The 18,157-nt window shown below is 45.0% G+C and overlaps 1 protein-coding gene across 10 annotated transcripts in view; it reads left to right on the top strand.

The window, feature by feature from the left end:
• The window catches only part of SEMA5A (semaphorin 5A), a 478,983-nt gene that overhangs the window by 334,484 nt on the left and 126,342 nt on the right, over window positions 1-18,157 (top strand). For all 10 annotated transcript variants that reach the window (XM_058715471.1, XM_058715413.1, XM_058715424.1 and 7 more), the window contains one exon: window positions 3,496-3,700. In XM_058715471.1, coding sequence (XP_058571454.1) covers window positions 3,496-3,700 — 205 coding nt within the window. The remainder of the gene's footprint in view (window positions 1-3,495; window positions 3,701-18,157) is intronic.

Below are 18,157 nucleotides of genomic sequence, written 5' to 3'. Positions count from 1 at the left end.
CTAGATGGGTTACTTACGACCCAATAAATATATACTGTAAATCTAAATAGCTTTCAAAATATGAGAAAGAATCCTTGGGTGAGATATTTATTTATTTATTTTTTTAAATTTTTTTTTTTTTTAACCTTTGTTTATTTTTGAGACAGAGAGAGACAGAGCATGAATGGGGGAGGGTCAGAGAGAGGGAGACACAGAATCTGAAACAGGCTCCAGGCTCCGAGCTGTCAGCACAGAGCCCGACGCGGGGCTCGAACTCACGGACCGCGAGATCATGACCTGAGCCGAAGTCAGACGCTTAACCGACTGAGCCACCCAGGCGCCCCGGGTGAGATATTTATTAATAGGCTGGAAAAATAAACCAAGACGTCGTAGAGCAGAGTTCAAAATTAGTTCCTGGCCAACGATGTTGTTACCCAGTTCCGATGTGTGGTAGTTTTTCCCGTACCGTGAAGTAATTTCCCAGCACCGTCTGGGTGTCCTACCATTCGACTCAATTCGGACACTATTTACCTGGAGAGAGCATCGGATCTCACAGGTGCAAGGGTCAGCTCTACAAGCCTTCTGCCCCACCTCTTGCCACTTCAGGTGCTGATCTGAAGTCCAGTTCCTCACCTGTGCTTCGGAACCTCTGGTTACCAATGGAAAGTTCCAACGATCGCTGCCCTGGGTTCAATTACTTTGCTAGTGGGGTTCAACAGAACTCAGAGAAACATTTTATTGACTAGATTACTGGTTTGTTATGAAATGACCTAACTCTGGAGGCGATACACCAGGCAAGGTCTGGGGAAAGGCTCAGAGCTACTCCGTGCCCTCTCTGAGCCCTAAATCTCCACATGTTCACCAACCCAGAAACCATCTGAACCCTGTCCCTTTTGGGGTTTTATGGAGGCTTCGTTACATGGGCAAGATTGATTGAATCATTGGTTATTGGTGATTGAACTCCGTCTCCATCCCCTCTCCCCTCCCTGGAGGTCAGGGGTGGGCTGAAAGTTCCCTATCTTCTAATTATGTGATTGGGTCTCTAGCCAACTGGCCCAGAGGTGCCTCATTAACATGACAAAAGGCATCTTTACTGCTCTTGACACTTAAAAAATTCCCATGGTTTTAGAAGCTGTGTGTCAGAAAGAGGACAAAAACCAAATATGTATTTCTTACGAGTCACGATATCACAATGGCAGTTCAGGTTGATGACTTAAGATATGGGGTCCAGGGTAAAAAAAAAAAAATGATAAGGGGAGGTCAGTGGTCCTACTACCCAGCTCTAGTCCAAGGAGGCCCCCAGGCTCTCGCAGACCCCCAGATTCCTCGAGGGCAGCACAAGGTCCTCAGTTTTGTGTTATGACTCCTGATTTCTGCAATGCATTAAACAACAACAACAAAAACCACACACTGTGCCTAAGACACAAAACCTGTGTGTTAAACTTCACCCAACAAGTAGGTAACTAAGTGCCACCTATGCTTAAGCACCGTCATCGGTTTCAGGAAGAGCAATCTGGCAAACACAAAGTCTCTCTCAGAGCCAGAGCTCACCTGGGTAGACCTCAGACGGAGTCTGGGAGAGGACTTTCATTTTGTAACACATTTGTTAACAGGCAACGTCCCTGTCCCTTAAGTGCTACTGTTAAATATGATGACGATGTGAAATCTCCTAGCACAGCCCCCTGTCCCATGAGCAGCTGCCTGTGTATTCACCCATTGATTCCTTCCTTTACTTATTCATGCATTTCCCTCTGGCCACTGAAGCCCAGTGCACCGTAGAATTGCTGTCCTACTACAAGACAGATTTGCCATTGGTTGAATGGCTTCTCTGCCAGGCACACTGTTTTGTTCCTTGGCATCTACAGGCACTTTCAATTAATTTACAAATGCCTTCCACTGATGATCTCAGCTGGCCTCACAACTGCCCTGGGAAGTGAATAGAGCGAGTGTTTTTCTAGCTACTTTATAGGTAGAGACAGAGGCTGAGAAGCAGCGTCTTACTTGAGACCGCATGGCTCCTGGGGCAGCAGCACGGAGCCCTTCACCTGGCCGTGATCCCATCACCTGTGGACCCATCGCCTGGCATAGGGGCTGTCCCTGCAAGGAAATGGGACATTGCACATTGGACAAGACTCGGGATCCATTTCTCTCTGACACTCTCTAATTTTACAACCGGCTTATCATTTTACAGCATGTAGGGCATTTTTATCAAGTGCTACAAAAATCTATCACCTATTTTTATTTTATTTTTTCTTTTTCTTTCTTAAGACAGAGCATGGGTGGGGGAGGAGCAGAGAGAGGGAGACACAGAATCGGAAGCAGGCTCCAGGCGCTGAGCTGTCAGCGCAGAGCCCGACGCGGGGTGCGAACCCACGGACCAGGAGATCATGACCTGAGCTGAAGTCGGACACTTAACCGACTGAGCCACCCAGGCGCCCCTCATCTATTTTTAAAAAGCAGTTTCCATCTTACACTTTTCCCCCTGTAACCTGTGATAAAACCAAGTATTAGAAATGACGTGTTATAAACGGCAGTCTCAGATGATATGGGCAGGGAAATCTGTTTCTATCAAACTTGCTTATGGGAAGTTCTGCTGGGGGTTAGTCTTTGCTGGTCCCAGGATTCAAGCTTCGGAAAGAGTTGAGAAAGATCAGTGGGGATTCTCTGATTGTGTGCTCTGCCCCAGGAAAGCTTTTCTCCCTTTCCCACCCCGCTGTCTGCTTTATCCTTGCCCAAAACCATCCTGCACAGTGCCTGCCCGTCTCTCCACAGCCCAGCTCTGGATTCCCTTCTCAGCATTGCCGGGCCTGATTTTTTCCCCCTTTTATATACCAGATTCATGTTCATGGTGCCTTCTCTGTCTCAACATCTCTTTCCTTCCCCTCTTCTTCCTGGTTTCTTCCTTTACCCTCCTCTTTCCGCTTCTCCCTTCCTCCCTCCCTCTGGCTTAGAGAATGAGCACAAGGCAATAAAGCCACCAGTACCTTGTACCCATGTGAAATTTACTGGAATAATATTACTTAATTGACAGATTAAAATGGCCTAATTCTATCTCCGTGGAATCCGTATCTTGCTTATAGACCCACCGTTCCAGTAGGGATAGTAATAGATCTATATGATGTTCTCGACCGCTGCGTTTTCAATTTTGGCACCTGATTCACAGGCAGATACAGTAGTGTGCACTTGGCCAGACAGCTTCTATGTAACTTCAACACGTGATGGGGAGTTTTCATTCCTATGCGTTCAGATTAAAGTCAGCACTGATTTCTACCGGATTAATTTTTAACATCTGATCATATATTTCTGTAATGGAGTTGAGAGACCCCCCAGATGTGATGAGTTTAAATCTAGAATGGGAGGGACACTAGGGACGGGGAGCTTGGAGAGAGCAGAGAAGCACACATGTTTGCACACTGAAGTTCTTAACCTTCCGATTCCCCCTACCTCCAGGGTGGCCAGGATCAGCTGTGCGTGTCCAGGTGGCCGGTCCCCGTAACGGCCTGTTTTCCCTTGCAGTGTGGCACGGTGGACCAGGGCCTGTACATGAACCTGACCGAAAGGAATCTGCAGGATGCTCAGAAGTTCATCCTGATGCACGAGGTGGTCCAGCCTGTGACCTCGGTGCCCTCTTTCATGGAGGACAACAGCCGCTTTTCCCACGTGGCCGTCGACGTGGTGCAGGGCAGGGACATGCTCGTCCACATCATCTATCTGGCCACAGGTAGGAGTTGGCGCCTCCCCTGAAGAGTTTCCTAAGCATGAGATTTCTACGTCCAGCCGCAAGTCGGTCTTCTTTGTCACCCAACAAAACCCACGAACCAACCTTGTCTTCGTCATCCTCTGTGTTTCTCGTAGGAAACTTAATTTCACTCTTTTTACATTACATTGGCCATGATTTTAGTTGGGAAGACAGCGCCTGGTTTCTTAACTGTCATTTCTTAAGTGCTCATAAAATAAGGCTTTTCTTGGCAAGACCATTTTCATTTGTATAGTTTAAGACAATGCAATTGGAGGGCATTGTTGGGTGCAATATTATCCTGGGATTATCATAATGATTTTCAATGGATTCAAACAGTGCTCGCAAGATATTCCTGGTGTAGGATGTAGATAGAAGAATTTTGAAGAATATGTTTGGAGGCATAAACAACAAAATACTTTGAAGAGAAACCGGCAACACTATTTATCAAATTATAGATGACAGCTAGACATGTCTAGTTTCCAAGGTAACTGGGTACTGGAGGCAGGCGTCTGGCACAGAAAGGGTGCTTGAGACCAGCCTCAGTGACCGTGTCTCAGTCTGCACACCTGTTCAGCTTTTCCTTGCCTTCATGTCCTCCCGTGCAGAGTCCCCTCACCACGGAGCCCGCCCCCATCCTTACATCCTCTGTCCAGTGCCCTGTCTAATGACCCCTTTCTCACAGAACACAGTTTCTGTTGTCTTTGTTGTTTATAATATCTCATACCCACTACTGGTTGATTTTATTCGGGAAGTCACCAACATTTATTGAATTTTTACTATTTTGCGGTTCGTATGAGCACTGATGAGTCAGATGGTGAACAGACTGGCAACATCCTGCTCTCCTGGGGACAACCAAACATCAGCCAGCCGCTGAGGGGAAGGACCGAGAGAGTGACTGGCTTATGCCGTGAATATGAATAGAGCCACGGGCTAGCAAGAGGCGGGGGGGGCTCCCATCCTTGGCTGTTGAGGGTTGGTCTCTCCCAGGAGGTGACATTTAAGCTGACAGCTGACTAAGGAGAAAGACCTGGCCTTTCAGGACGAGGGAAACAGCGAAGGTACAGGAGTGGTCAGCTGGGGGCAGTGCCCCTGTGTTGTCAGGTAAGGACAGGGATGTCACTGTGGGATTGACAAAGGAGGCCATGAGTGCCTCTGTGGTCAGGAGCAGGAAGGAAGTTAGGTGGAACACCCATGATGAATAAGGCTTGGAAGAGAGAGGATTGATATGGTATCCTAAGGGATTGGGAGTTCAAGTTTGTGGTGTTTTTTAAGAGGAGACAGAATTACCATTGCAGTGTGTGTCTTGCTCGTTAGAGCATAAGAAGAAATCAGGTCTTGGTTTCTGCCATTTTTATCCTTAGTGCCCCACAGAGGGCTGGATGTGTGGCCGGTTGAGGAATGAGTGAACTGGACCTTTCCAGAAGTTTCCCTAGTGTTTCTTCATAAGTGTTCTGGTTGGTGCCACGGAGAATAGAGTCATCTTGGAACTCCAGGCGGCTGTTGAGTCCGTCATCCGTACCTGGGGGTGGGGGTGGCGAAGGGAGATGAGGCTGGTCTGTACAGAGCAGGGGCCTCAGCCTGAGCATTCCAACCTTTCCACAACCAAGGCCCTAACAAGGTGGGATTTGCTTCCTTGTGTTTCTAATGATTTGTAGCGAGCTTCTGAGGGTTTCTGATGGCACTCTCGTTGTCCTTTAATTGTGTCCGGTGTCTTAGTTCAGGCTGCCGCGACAAAATACCATAGATGGGGTGGGGGTGGAGGGCTTAAACCACAAATCTACTTCTCACCCTTCTGGAGGCTGGAGGTTCAAGATCAAGGTGCCAGCCAATTTGTTTTCTGGTGAGAGTCCTCGTCCTCATTCAGTCTCCGTAGATGACCAACTCCTTGCTGTGTCCTCACACGCTGGAAACAGATCATCTCTGTTGTGTCTCTTTAGAAGAGCGCTAATCCCATTTATGGAGGCTCCACCCTCACGGCCTAATGACCTCCCAAAAGCCCCACCTGGAAATAGCATTGCTTTGAAGATCAGGGCTTCAGTATGAATTTTGGGAGGACGCACACATTCAGTCGTTAGCAGTGAGCAACTTTTTCTACCACTTTTTAAAACTTGCCCACAGGAATAAAATACTTGAAGATCTTTTTTAAATTTTTGTAAGTTTACTTATTTATTTTGAGAGAGAGATGGAAGAGTGTGAGTGGAGGAGGCGCAGAGAGAGAGAGGGAGAGAGAGAGAGAGAGAGAAAGAGAGAATCCCAGGCAGTCTCAGCCCTGTCAGCACACAGAGCCCGATGTGGGGCGTGAACCTACGAAACCCTGAGATCACGACCTGAGCCGAAATCAAGGGTCGGACGCTGGACTGACTGAGCCACCCAGGTGCTCCTTGAAGATCTTTATTGCAGCCAATAAGCTTGCGCAGAATCTAAATCCGATCACAGCAGATCAATTTGGGCAAATTGTGAATTTAAGATGAAATTATGGTCAACGTCCGTGGCTTTTTAAAGAGTATACCTTTCTAGAAACTTGCTTGCCCCTATCTGTTTTGAGTGACCTCCTGATTGGGCTCCTGCTCTCCCCTGAACCCCCTCCCACCTCCTCCCACAAGGCAGCTAGGGGATTAGCTCCGGACTCAGTTGCTAGCTACCCAGGTTGTCTCCTCTCCAGGTTTGCAAGTCTGATGCTCATTAACAATGCACCATGTGCCATTCAGCGCGTGTGTCTTACAGAGGTTCCTTGTTGTTGTTGTTCTACACACCTGATTCAGATCTTAGTCTATAATTTACAAATTCAGTCATGGCATCCATCAAGATGTCGCTAACGGGAACCACAGGCTGAGGTTACAGGGGAAGAAGCCACACCACAGAACTCTCCTGCAGCCTCCACGTCTCACTAGTCCGGGTTGTGTTAAACTCAAAAGAAGAGGAATTTCCAGGGGGTGAAGGTCCCCTCCAACAGAGAAATAACCAGGGCTACGTGGGGTCCTAACATGAGCAGTCCTCAAACCATGTGCAGGGATTTGGAGCAGATGCTCGGAGAGTTCCAGTGGTGGCTAGTTGCGTAGATGGTATTTAAGTCTGTTTAGACTAGCCTGATAATTCTAACCGTAGGACTAATATCAATTACAAATTTCACGTCTCAGTCAAGTTCTGGATCTTTTCATGCAGCTCTTACAGCACTGACTAATCCCTTCTTTTGTACGATTTAATTTAGAATACAATTTAGTTTTAAATGGTATTATTTTTAATGATCCAACATACAGGTTTCTTTTGTTTTCCCAAGGAATTGAAATGTATAAGTGGAATATTAGACAAAATATTCCAAAATGCCAGTCTGTTTTTACTAAACCTGCCAAGAGCCGGTTTAGTAAGGTAGGGATGATAAAGATTAGAGATTTTGACTTAAAATTCTAACGGCTGATGTTGATGTGGTCTTTTATTTATGTCTTCCCAGTAGAGTCCCATCAAGGCAAACCAGGAACATCCCTCCTTTTTGATATTAAAGCTAATACTGAGCACACGTGGCTGGGGCCCTTCCAGGTCCACTGCAGCACCTTCTGGATCTTTACCCAGGAATTCATAAATGCTCACCTGGTAGACGATGACGGTAGCACTGACAACTAGCGAACACAGAGCAGAGTGCTTCCTAACTTGCTACTCGAGTCAACTTGATGTCTTGGGTTTGGGAATCCAGGTCTGGTGCTGAGTGTATTTTCTCCCCCTGCCCCTCCTTGATTTTACCTGAATTAACAGGCATTGGCGACAACCCGCCAATGGCCACTTGAAAGTTGGTTTATTGTATTTGTCAGCATTGTCTAAAAATCGATGCGAAATAGACCTTGGCCACACGGCGGTTCCTGGTACTTCTCGCAGCTTGAATGTCTCATCCCTGCCGCCCGCCGCCCCCCTGAGTCCACCGGCCTTTTCCAGACAAGCCCTGGTCTCTTAGCTACAGCTCGAGTCTCTGTCTTGTTGAAGATCCAGCCAGGCAGGGCTAGGCGCATTATCTGGGCCATGACTGTGCTGCCGTTTTATAAGTTACCTCTTGGAAGGGCTTCTCGGAGCAAGAGGCAAATTGGCATATGGCAACTCCTTTAGAAGTTGTACGTCCGGACTTGCTAAGTGACTGAGTCTCACGTGCACACAGCTGCTCACTTTCTCTCTGCAAAGATAAAATTAGAGCCCTGTTGACCACTCATGTGCTCCGCGGCTCTCCTCCTTACTTGACCCGCGAATGCCATCGTTTCTGGCACTTCTGCCTCCGTGACATTCCTTTGCTGGATTCCGTCTTTCCTGCTTGCCCCTCACGTGTGGCTATGACTCAGGCCCTGCCCATTGTCACGGTGGTTCTAGTCTCTGCTGCCTCCCTGCAAATACCATTCAGTTCCAGGGGTTCTACCCATCCCTTCCAGGACGAAGTACATTCCTTGTATTTTGACTTTGCCTCAGTTCCAGTGTGTCTGTACTTGAATGTGTATCTTTACTGCCCAGATCTGCTTCCGTTCCTGTATATTCTCTCTCGTTCTTGTTCAGGCAGCACATCCTGGAGTTTCAAACCCTCTGCCCCCTCTGTGAACCGTCCGTTTTACTTTTCCAAAACTTATTCCCTTAATTCAGACCCTTGTTATTTCTAGAGTACTGTATTTTTGTTGTTGTTTATTTACTTTGGGGGTGGGGGAGCAGAGAGAGACAATCCTCACGTGGAGCTTGAACCCATGAACCGTGAAATCATGACCTGAGCCGAAAGCAAGAGTTGGCTGCTTAACCGACTGAGCCACCCAGATGCCCCTAGAGTACTGTTTTAAATCAGCGTTTGTTCCACTTGAGAATGGGTAAGACCTTGATTCTGATTTAGTATAGCGAGCTGGGATTATTTGGACCGATAAGAGAACTAACATCAAATTACAAATTTTATTTCACTTTTAAAATTTTATTTTTATTATATTTTATTCAAGTACAGTTAACACACAATATTACATTAGTTTCAGGTATACAACATAGGGATTCCACAAGTTTCTACATTATGCAGAAAGCTGGGATTTCTAACAGGCTCCCAGGTGAACTTAACGCCGTCCATTTCTGGACCATATTCAAGCCGTGCAGTTCTGGATGAAATAATAATTTTGACCTAGAATCTCTCTATAACAGATGTATCTCACCTCTGTCTGTGGTTTGGCACTGACATCACTGTGACTGGTTTCTAATTGTTTGTGATGCAGATATAAAATCTGTGACCCAACATGAGCCTAACGGATACGTTCACTGTTCCTTTCAGTAGCTACTGTTACGATTTGCTAACTCGTCTGAGAACATCTGGTACTTGCTTTGACAGAAAATGTTGAAGATGCAGCCAGCTAGTACAGAACGATTAACATTATCAGGCAAAAAAAAAAAAAAAGTCAGAAATCATCTGTAATAGAACTTGGTGGTCTAGACAAGGGGCCAGCAAAGTTACAAGGAACAATTTCTCCAAAAACAAAAAAAGGAAGATTGGGTCTGAAAATTTCAAAGCACAACAAGTTTCAGCAATATTGATTCAGAGTAAATGAGCACTGGATAGAGCCAGGTTAATTTTTAAATCCCAAAGATAAAGAATTATTGAGGAGAAAAAATAATGCCAGGGGTCTCTTTTACAAGCCCCAGACAAGACCCGTTCCTGCTTAGATTCCACCACACAGTTGATAGAGCAGCTTTGAGAAATAATGGAAAGTAAAACAGAGCAGTGGAAGTCTTAAGAGCAGATTGCAAGCACAGCAATGTATACAATAACTGGAGGAAAATTAAATGTGACTCGAGGATTTTATTCTAGGATAATCTTTCCTTCAAAAGTAAAGGAGAATTCACAGTATCCAGTGTCCGTGATTCCTACCTTGAAAACAGAAAACCTTGATTTCTAGCCAAAGGAAGAAACATCAGAAGAGAAACCTCAGGAAAGAAGTCATGGGGAAAGGATGGGTGTTGGGATGAGAATCCATTTTAATTTCGGATAAAGAGAAATGAAGATGCCCTATAGGACCTGACGGTAAGGGTAAGCAAGGGCTGTGAGAGTTGGTGGAGCACAGCATGCTGGGACAGCTGAGAAAAGGCCTGTGAATTGGACATCCCTTGGAGCGTGTGCTCAGCTTCTCTTGCCTTATTTTATCCTGGGCCCTCAGCCATTCGCTGTCTCAGCCACCACCATGGCTGATGGATTCCCGGCAGGACCGTGGGATTCTTCCAACTGATGCCTACTGGCTGGTGGCCAGGCGCCCCCTGCCACCTCCGGACCTGGATGAGACATCGTGCCACTCGCATGGGGTCCCGCTTCTCACGCAGGTGCAAAAGGGACGGGGAGATGCCCTCAGAAAGGCAGGGAGCTCAACTCCCTGTGAGGTGAGCTTCACCCAGTGAGATGCGGGGCATGGGAAGAAACGAGCTGATGAGTTTCGCTTCTCTTTTCCCCTCCGGTGGGCTGTCCGAGGCAAGTAGCCAAGCACATGTCTCTTCGTAGCTTGATGTAAGGGAGTGGCCCCAGGGTGACACCTCACAGGGCATTCCTTCCCATTCCTTCCTGCTTCCTTTTTTTTTTCTTTTAATATTAGTTCCTGGTGTACAATATACTCTTCTTTTCTTCCTTCACACACGCAGCCCTGGGGTTGTCCCCCTAATCATGCATTAGCTCTTAAGCCTGCTTCACGCTCTGTTTTCTAGGCAATCAGAGTCAGGGAGACTTCACTCAACCCCGTAGAGCTGCATGGCTACAAACATAGGCAGACATAGAAGAAGAGATGAGCTCTATAGACCATGTTGAGCTACTCAGATTTCAACCTATAATCACTCGAGAATAATAAAACTGAACATTTTGTTTTTGTTGTTTAATTTTTTTAATGTTTATTTTTTGAGAGAGAGAGAGAGAGAGAGGCAGACAGAGTATGAGCAGGGGAGGGGCAGAGAGAGAGGGAGACACAGAATCCGAAGCAGGCTCCAGGCTCCGAGCTGTCAGCACAGAGCCCGACACGGACGCTTAACCGACTGAGCCATTCAGGCACCCCTAACACTGAACGTTTTGTAAAGAAAGGAAGTAACATGAAGCAATCAGTATTTCCAGCTATCACTGTCCATAATTCCTGGAGAATGAATTGGAGGGTAGCCCCGAGGATAGAAATGGGAGAATTTGGGTCTAGAGCATCAGTATAATTTTGCTGCAAGATTTGCCAGTTATGCGAAAGCAATCGTTATAGGGATATGTCATTTCACTGCAGTTGTGTATTGAAGACTGGTCTGTGCTCAAGGCTACTTAATTCAAAATCCACATCCAGGAGGAGATGGGTGTGGCAGGAGTGGCTAACAGACTGGCAGCGGTGGGGTAGACTGAGGCATGCACTGGTAACCGGGGTGATATTGCCCCTAAGGAGGCAGACGTTGATTCCTGAGTGACAAAAATATCTTACCTTTATCCACAAAGCACAGATATACGTGCACTGCATAAGCAAAAACATATATATATATATATAACTATATATTTATGTTTTATTTTATATTTATATTTTTATATATTATATATAATTAATTACAGATTATATATAATATATTATATAATTATATTATATATATTTATATTTATATATATTATATTATATTTATATATTTATATTTATATATTTATATTTATATTAATTTTATATTTATATAATAATTTTATATTTATATATATACAATAGCATATATATACATATAGTGTATATATAGTCTTTATATATATGGTGTATATATAGTCTATATATATATGGTGTATATATAGTCTCTCTCTATATATATATATATAGTATATAATACATATAGTGTATATATAGTCTTTAGTATTAAAATTTCCTGTGCTGGAGGACAAGTACAGAAAAAAAAAAAAAAGTGTGAAGAGTCTCCTTGTCAGAGAGATAAAGGAAAAAACATTTGAGAAACACTGTTCTTGGGGATTTTTGTGGAGAAAAGTTAACAGATTTAGTATATGTTCTGGAAGTATGTAAGGATGAGGAAATGGATAAGATCACTAGTAACTCCTGATTTGTTTTCTGTGGGCAGGGCAGTGATTGCTGACAACCTTTTCTAAGAAGGAAGAACTGGAAATGTGGGGCCCCGATTCCCTGGAGAGGGTTGAGCTGTGAACACAGTAGACTCCCAGCCAGGAAGAAGCTCGTATTTCAGAGAGAGGTACAAACCACAAAACGGTTAGGTTAAATGTCGGTTGGGGGAAAAGTACAGCACAAAGAAGGAAGGAGGGAGGCCAGGTTTCAGCGTTAACAAGTCATTTGTAAGGGAAACAAGTGGGATCCATTGTGTTTAATGGTTTTTAGGAAGTAGGAGGTAGAGACTAGAATTCCACTTCCAAGGACTTCCATGTTTTAGAAAGTGCCATTTTGAGTCTTTTTGGTAGAAATTAGACTCCATGAATCTGACTTTAGAAAGTTTGCAGCTACTGATGGGAATCGTCTCACTGAGAAGGCCCACTGTGCAGGAGAAAGGGTCACTGAATGGGTGACATTCTGAGGGCCACCAGAGGTTGGGGTCAGATAATAACCCCAGGGAGGAGAAAGGAGACGCCTCAATGCAGATGGGACCCCAGCACTCATGCTTCCTGTGGCTTTTCCATGAGTACCGTGGAGAAAATATAGCCAGTGAGTGGCTGTATCCTACCCTCCCTTTCTTCTCTTTCAAATATATTTTCAATATAGAATAGAATATAGAATATGTATTTATTGTTACTTGCTACCAACCATTATTAAAATTCAGAAATCAGTAATGATAAAATAATTGCAGGGAATAATAGCAGTGTAGGAAAATCCCAATTGAGCTTGTAGAAAAAACAGAGAAAGAAACAATGTTCTGCGTACTCTAGAAATTTCTCCTGTAAGAGTAACGATTGGGGACTAGCTTATTAGCAAATGCAAAAATCCCATTCCAGACGTTATCTCCCTGGGTGCAGTTCCTTCCAGTACCTTCTCTTAAGCCCTGCAGTTCCCCTTTTGTAGAGAGGAACATGATGCTGCTGAGTGAAGGACAGGCCCCAACAGTCCCTAGGACTGAAGTACACAAGACTTGAGAGGCTCTAGGGAGATCCCTGTGGGCACTAAAAATTAAGTCGTTCATTTCTGTGGCCATTATCACCCACTGTCTCCCTCACGATTTACAGTCGGTGTCACAAGCAAGCGTGAAGTTGTGCACATCTTTTGTTGGGAAGATTTTGCAATAGTCACCCCTAATTCTGTCCTTCTCGCTGGACATCAAAAATCCAAACTTAATCTGAACATGCTCTATGCGTATCTGTTTGTGTAAGGTGTTCCCATAGGCTAGAAGGAAGCATTCTGTAGTTTGAGTGTTCCTCAGATAGAATTTAACAAATTTTGAGTTTAATGATAAAATAATTGCAGGGAGCAATAGCCGTGTAGGAAAATCCCAACCACCCGGCGTTATGGGTTAAATTGTGTCCTCCCAAAAGACACGGTGAAGTCCCAACCCACCCAACTCACCATTATCTCAGACTGTGAGCTTACTGGGAGATAGGGTCTTTGCAGGTACAAGTAGTTAAGATTAAGCCCCAGAGGAGTCAGGTGGACCCTTTATCAGATATGCCTGGTATCCCTATAAGAGGAAGAGAAAGACCCGCATAGGGAGAATGATGTGACCACACAGACGGAGACCGGAATGAACAGCCACAAGCCAAGGAGCACCAATGATGGACAGCCACCACCAGAAGCTGGGAAGAGACAAGGAAGGATTTTGCCCAGAATCTCAGGGAGTACAGACTTCTAGCCTTCAGGACTGCGAGTCAACACGTTTCTGTACCTTAAGCCATCCAGAATGTGGTATTCTATCTCAGCAGCCCCCGGGACACTAATCCACCTGAGGGTACTTGGCCACTTTGCATCTGACCTTGCAGCCAAACGTCAGGTGTGTAGCCTGGCCTTCTCCTGTTCCGCTGACATTTCTCAATGACCAGAACTCAATGAACAAAATTTGCATTTTTGTATTAGTTTATGTGAAGCCCAATTAAAATGGAAAGTGTACTGTTGAAAACAATTTAAAAACGCCAAGCCACTTAAAATGGCATAAGAACAACTAATTGTTTTGCTTTACTAAACACAGGAGCGTTCGTTCTTGTATTTTAAGACGTGTTGTTTTTAAACATGTTTTCCGAATAATTTTAGTTGTTTATGCCCAGCTCCCCGCTCACAAAATAATAAGTTCAATGCTACCACTTAGTGGCTGTCCCGGTTTCCTCTAAATGTGATGCAGTCCGCCCCGGCGTCTACGGAGTGGCCCATTTTCCTGCTCTTTTCTTCTCTGCCTTCTCTCCCCCCACCTGTCGTGTCAGAGACCCTGCTGAGTCTTTTACTCTTCCTCTTGCTTGTTGCACATGATCAGCATTGATTCCAAGTTGCCTCAAGTAGTAAAGTGCTGTGGTCTGTGGGCGGAAGAAATACACACCATTTCTCTTCACCCCATGTCTTCACATAAATCCCATCTGATGCTCACATTTGACGTATCTCGTTAAGGTTTCGTGGTCGTTACTAGAGTTGAAGTACGATAGCCTCCCGTTCCCAGACCTACTGTCCTCCTGTTTCTACAGATATCTGGGTAGTATGCCTAGATCGTTTCTGTGGGAGAGGATGTCAAACCCCAAAGAGGTTTTACTGGTGTCTGCCCAATGCCCCACGTCTCCACTGCTGCAGAGGAACAGAGGAACCCTTTCTCCCTGGAGACTTTGCGAGGCGATGATGTCAACAACGTACCGTATCTCTTCGCTCTTTCCTCCTTCCTCTCTTTGTACCGTGACCTAGATACATGTTGTTTTCCTGACATGAGGGACAAACACACATGTCAGGAGAATCCTCCAGCCACCCTACAGGTGGTGAGGTGGCTGTGTCTCTCCCCCAGGGGGTGCCACCTCTGACTCAGTTGTTCCAGACCCCAGGGGAGCCTTCAGGAGTCCCTCCAGAAGCAATTGACGCGGACCTCTGAGCACAGAGGATCGGGATGAGGTTTTGTGTTTCCTTTGAGAAGGCAAGGGACAGAAGTTTAGAATGCCGGTGTGCATCCACGCTGCAGGCGGGCATTAGAGAAACATGTGAAATTGCTGTCAACGGGCCTAATACGGCCATTGTCTCCGCTGTTCAATCAGAAAAAATAAATTGTCGTCAGTACTATAAAATCTGGAATGGTTGGCTTCTGTTACGTTAGCAAATTGAATCTGTGCGCTAGGAAAACTCGGGTTCCACTCAGATGGCCAGGGTGCCGTCGGTCGTCTTTTGTCCCTTGAAAGGAATGTTGTCTTCAGAGTAAATCTTTCTGTAATGATTTCATCTAACACAATGGCCGTGGTCACGGGGGCTTTGCAGAGGCGGCAGGTCGTGTGGGCCACAGCGGAGGCCCGTCAGATTCCTTGTAGGGTTGTCTACGCCTTGGTTTTAAAAACCTCCCTTTTTCAGTCTTTGCGCAAGCATCTCCTTGCTAACCTGTAGAGACAATGTTTGCCCGGCAGCGATGGCCAGCCGCTGCCGAGCAGATTTAAGCCTTGGCCTCTAGGTCATTAAATTCTAGAAGCAGATAGCAGGCCCTCAGAAGGACTAGGAAGGACTAGGTACAGTCTCCACTGCATGAGAAAATGTCATTAACAGTGACATTATATACAGGCTTTCATTCAGAAGCGGTCACACAGCAGAGGGACCGGAAGAAAAAACGCCCCATCGTTTCTTCGCACGTTAGCCTTCCGAAGAGGAAGTGTGGATAGAAGAATCCCTTGGTGTGAAAGGGATCTGACAGACCCAGGCGTGAGAGAACGCCCAGGTAGGGGGAGCCAGGCACACCTATTAGTGTCCCCGCTGGAAGCCATTAGAAAAAGTGGGCTGTCCCCAGATCATCATGGCGGATTAACGCAGCGTACTCCCTTTCACCAGGAAGTCTGCAGCCAACTGTGATTTGAGTGAACAGCCTGATACGGTGGCGCAATTACTGACAGTGCACGTGTCTGCAAACAAACCTGTGGTGGATGGAAGGAAACAGTATTTGTCATTTGCAGAGATGTCAACAGAAGAATTTCTTTTAATTTTTGTCCTCCAAGAAATAGCATAGTTTCACAGTGAGATGAAAAATCTGTTCACTTATCGGTTGGCTTATAGAATTTTCATCCCTCTTTCCTTTTGAAACACGAGAGATGGGCACACGGTTGCTTTTTAAATAAGGTATTTTGCGGTCTTTAAATAGAATTGCCCGTACAAAAAGATGGTGCAGCGTTCTTATCAAGGAACCACATAATTCTCATGGTGTTAAGGAGGGGGTGGTGTTCCAAGCTGATGTCCTCAGGGGCCAGTGCTTCCCTGACTTGACTTACCTGTTCAATAAATAAGTATGGGGGAGAGGAAGGGGGGAAAAAAGTTACAGAGAGGGAGGAAGGCAAACCATAAGAGACTCTTAAATACTGAGAATGAACTGAGGGTTTATGGGGGGAGAGGGGAAAGTGGGTGATGGGCATTGAGGAGGGCACCTGCTGGGATGAGCACTGGGTGTTGTAGGGAAACTAAGTTGACAATAAATTATATTTAATATAAAAAATTAAACAAAATAAAACTTAAAAAAATAAGTATTTGCTCAGAGAAGCTGAGGACGTGACTGTTACTAATGGAACCTTGTAGGAAGAATGGAGACAGCTGAACCGACCCAACCCTAAGTCGAGAAAACCTGAAATGATAATTACATAGGCAGTTACACATCTAGACCAAAGAAAAATCAAGTGTGGAATAAAAGTTCCTTCCCTCGTTTTGGCTTGGATGGCCTTAGGAAATGATAATAATTGCCAAATGTGCAGGTAGGTGGAAAGTGAGAACCTGTCTGTCCATCTGTCCATCCAGCCATCCTTCTCATCACCCAGCCCTCCCCCCCACTGTCATTACTTTACCCCAAATATGAAAAAAACAAACAAAAAACAACCTCTTCTTTTGGTTTTGTGTCACTCTTTAAGAGCATTCAATGCAAATTAGTTAAATTTCTGACCGATCACTTTGTGGATTTCTAAAGACTACACAAGCTTAACTCAGTGTGAAATTAAAAAAGAAAAATTAATGTTTATTTTTGAGAGAGAGCAGAGAGCACGTGCAAGCAGGGGAGGGGCAGGGAGAGACACACACCCATAATCTGAAGCAGGCTCCCAGCTCTGAACTGTCAGCACAGAGCTGACATGGGGCTCAAACCCACAAACTGTGAGATCATGACCTGACCCAAGCCGAAGTCAGATGTTTAGCCAACTGAGCCCCCCAGGCACCCCTTCAGTTTGAAACTTTTAAAGCATTTTGAGATTAAAACAATGTCCAGGAGGGCGGTTCTTGTCATCTGTTTTTAGTCTAACTGTTTTTAAAAAAATGTTTATTTATTTTGAGAGGAAGAGTGAGCAGGGGAGGGGCAGACTGAGAGGGAGAGAGAGAACCCCAAGCAGGCTCCACACTGTCAGCACAGAGCCCAGTGTGGGGCTCAATCCCACGGACCGTGAGATCATGACATGAGCCAAAATCAAGAGTCAGACACTTAACCAACTGAGCCACACACGCACCCCATGTTTTTAGTCTAACTATTGTGCTCCCAACTGGGTATGATGAAACTGATTGAATATATGATCTTTTTTATTTGAGGAATGAAACTTGAGTTGGAAAAAAGGAAAGGAGAATTTGCTCAAGGAAAATTTGTTTCTTCAACTAGAAAGTACGCGAGAAGCATTGTTACCATGTGAGGCTAAAATACTGAAGAGTTGTCTGCAGTCAGTAAGAGTCCCTTAGAATGACCCTGACCTAAGGCCAGTAGAAGTTGGTTTTCACACTCTCAGAACAGATAGGAGGTTTTAGAGGCCTCAGTTTCCACCTATTTGTACCAAAAAGTAAATATTCCACTAATTAACTGTCTGAATACTCAAATACATTTATGGGATTTTGGAAAAATAATTTAAAAATTCACCGTCAGTATTGAAAGAGATTAATTATCAAGGTAGAAGCCTCATTGATATGGTCCTCACTGATATCATCACTTAATTAATTTTTAAAATCTGATCTTCAGCAAAAGATCACTGGTTCAATGTGAAAAATAGTGGTCCTGACTTGTCCTTGATAAATTGGGTCTTTAAAGGCAATCTTCACAATGAATTGCTGCTCCTTGAGTTAAACAATAATTTTTTTCTTTCCTTTAGAAATTTTATAGATTGCACAATGTTGGTATTTTTTTAAATACTGGTGTTCAGCATTAGTTTATTTCTGCGTGGACTGGATAAGAGCCACTTGTCTTGGTGTTTCCTGAATTGCTGTCCTGTGGTGATCCGCCTGGCAGTTTGTCTTCAGGAATCTCTAACTTTTGAAGGTGGGTCCTTAACCCGCACCTCCGGGTTCCTCAGATTCCTTCCGGGCCTTGGGCACCGAGCATGCTGGGAGCAAG

Source organism: Neofelis nebulosa, chromosome 1 (genome assembly GCF_028018385.1).
Source record: "Neofelis nebulosa isolate mNeoNeb1 chromosome 1, mNeoNeb1.pri, whole genome shotgun sequence".
In the NCBI taxonomy this organism is placed as follows: Eukaryota; Metazoa; Chordata; class Mammalia; order Carnivora; family Felidae; genus Neofelis; species Neofelis nebulosa.
The sequence above is the reverse complement of the archived record's forward strand: the minus strand, read 5'-3'. Positions and strand labels throughout refer to the sequence as shown.